Source organism: Bison bison, unplaced genomic scaffold (assembly GCF_000754665.1).
Source record: "Bison bison bison isolate TAMUID 2011002044 unplaced genomic scaffold, Bison_UMD1.0 scf7180017846833, whole genome shotgun sequence".
Lineage (NCBI taxonomy): Eukaryota > Metazoa > Chordata > Mammalia > Artiodactyla > Bovidae > Bison > Bison bison.
In genome coordinates this window covers 4,759-7,275 of record NW_011477406.1, presented here as the reverse complement: position 1 = coordinate 7,275, position 2,517 = coordinate 4,759, and the positions used below count along the sequence as shown (strand labels likewise).

Below are 2,517 nucleotides of genomic sequence, written 5' to 3'. Positions count from 1 at the left end.
CCCTAGAGCCTGTGTTCTGCAGCAAGAGAAGCCGCTGCCATGAGAAGCTTGTGCACCACCGCAACTAGAGAGTAGCCCCTGCTCACCTAAACTAGAGCAAAGCCCGCACACAGCAACGAAGACCCAGCACAGCCAAAAATAAATAAATAATATTTTAAGTGAGTAGGGTTTTTTTTTCTCTTATTTAAGAGGAAAGGTGAAAAATCTACCCTAGAAAGAAAATACTGGCATTATTCTACCTTTCCTTTCTCTTAAAAAAAAATTCCCTTTGTGAAGTCCAGCGTATTTACAATGTTTTTGCTTTCTGGTTTCAAGAAAAGTGCTATTACAGGATCTTTGGAACTATGTTTGCTTTTATACTTAATTTTAAAATCTATTTTACATTTGAAATGATGTTTCCTAGGAAAAGAGAGAATAAACAATTTTTTTTTTTTTTTACTGTTTAAAGGCATTTAATCATGTGGTTGATGACCTTTTAGACTTAACTGAGCTCTGTATTTTTTACAGGTCCCTGAATCATGTGACTTTATTGCTGTCAGTGGATCAAGGCTCTAACTCCACCTTTCCACTTATTAAGTGTCAAAATAAGATATTTAAATTGACTCGGAATTCATCACCAGTACTAAGCTCAGTGCCATATGAAGTAGGATCAGAGGTAAAAAGAATCAAGTTGAGTGTTGATAGTAAAGAAGAGAAAGAGGAAAGTGTTGTTTGTGAACAACCATTGAAGAAAGAGTATGTACAGATGATTACTGCTGTAACAGCTCTTCCACCACTTTTAACATTCAGTAATTTTTGTTGTATTGTGCTGCTACAAATGAGAGAGAATGGTAACTCTTCTGAAGCTCATTATGTCCAATGTGGCAGAATTGTTTTAAGTGTAGAAGATCTTTCAAGTGGGAAATGCGTGCTGACATTTCCAGAGAGGAAACCTATAGGTAATTTTTGTGGATCCTTTTTAATCATATACCTAATTGAATCAGAAAATTTTAAGAACTCCTTTTATGTGATCCTGGACAGAGTTTAATGACAGCGCTTGTGATGTTTTTGCCGTAGAACATATGGAAGATCTCTTTACACTTCTTGCAGCATGGCACAGAGCTTGTTTTCAAATCACATCACCCATGTTTGCTCTGACTTCAGTGAGGGTGTGGCTCTTAGAACACATGAAGTGTGAAGTCCTCAAAGAATTTCCAGAAATTTGGTTTTGCAAAAGGCCAGGAAGTTTCTATGGGACACTCTTCAACTGGAAACAAAGAACACCATTTGAAGGAATTTTAGTAGTCTATTCCAGGTATTTCACGTCAAATTGGAATCGATCCAGAGAAGTGTGTGTGTGTGTGTGTGTATTCAACAGGGATCCCTCCCGTAGTGTTCTGTGCCATTGTAGGACGTGTCCAGGTCATCACCTGGTACAAGGTGAATAAACAGGTGGTCTCACTTGGAAACTGAAGCCGTTTTAATTATGTTTGTTTTGGTTTTTTTTTGGTGGGGTTGATTAGGTAGGGCGTAATAATTTTAGGATTTCCCTTTGCTCTCCCACAATGAAAGTTTACAAATATAATTTTGATTTTATGACTCAGAGAAAAACTTTAATCAGGAAGCAGCCTAATCAGGTTATTAGTCAGTACTAACTGAATTGGCTAGGATATATATACAGTTGTTCCTCTGTATCCACAGAGGATTGGTTCCAGGACCGTGATGGACACCAAAATATGGATGCTGAAGTTCCTTTTATAAGCTGGCTTAGTACAGTCTGCCCTCCATATCCATGAGTTCCATATCCACAGATTCAACCAACCACGGGGCTGACTGTATCTGATTACTACTGTCTGAATCGTATCAGTGACCACCTGCATGCATTATAGGTTCTATTCATTACTAGAGGATGTAGAAATGAATGGTAACTGATTATTACAATATGTTGTACATGACCATTTTGCACTAAGTTTTGTAATATTGTGTTTGATTTTTTTTTATTCCAGGAATCAAACAGTTTTGTTCCAGTGCCTTCATGATCTCAGCACAGTTCTCCCTATAAACAGTTTCTTCAAATATCTAGAGTTAGAAAGTGAGGATTTTCTAATTGGTCACTTGGCAGTAGCTTTGGAGAAGGAATTGGTCACCCTTGGTTCTCCTCCTTCTGCCTTAGTGAAGGTTGAAACGAGCTTGGTGCAGAATTGTGAAGTAAGCAAAGAAAAGAGTAGTGATGATGGGGCTGCTCTATCAGACATAGAGAAAAGCATCCATCTCTACAGAAAAGAACTTCAGAGAGAAAAGGAGCAAATGTTGGGGACGAACTTAAAAGTGAGTGGTGCTCTTTACAGAGAAATGACTTTAAAATTAGCTGAAGTTCAGCTGAATTCAGACCTTGCTGCCAAGCAACTGACAGATTTATAATTATATTCTCAGTCTGATTATATTTTAGAATATTTTTCCCTGCCATAGTGCTTTGGTCCTACTTTTTCATTTTACATTATATGCCTCCTCTGTAAAATGAAGATTGAGGCTTACTGT

General features: G+C 37.6%; 1 protein-coding gene across 1 annotated transcript in view; it reads left to right on the top strand.

Annotated features, from left to right (window-relative positions):
* The window catches only part of FANCB (Fanconi anemia, complementation group B), a gene marked incomplete at its 5' end in the record, with an annotated part of 12,215 nt that extends 9,766 nt beyond the window's left edge, over positions 1–2,449 (top strand). The window contains 3 exons of the mRNA XM_010840864.1: positions 508–938; positions 1,057–1,294; positions 1,986–2,449. Coding sequence (XP_010839166.1) covers positions 508–938; positions 1,057–1,294; positions 1,986–2,400 — 1,084 coding nt within the window. The remainder of the gene's footprint in view (positions 1–507; positions 939–1,056; positions 1,295–1,985) is intronic.
* Positions 2,450–2,517: the final 68 nt, after the last annotated feature.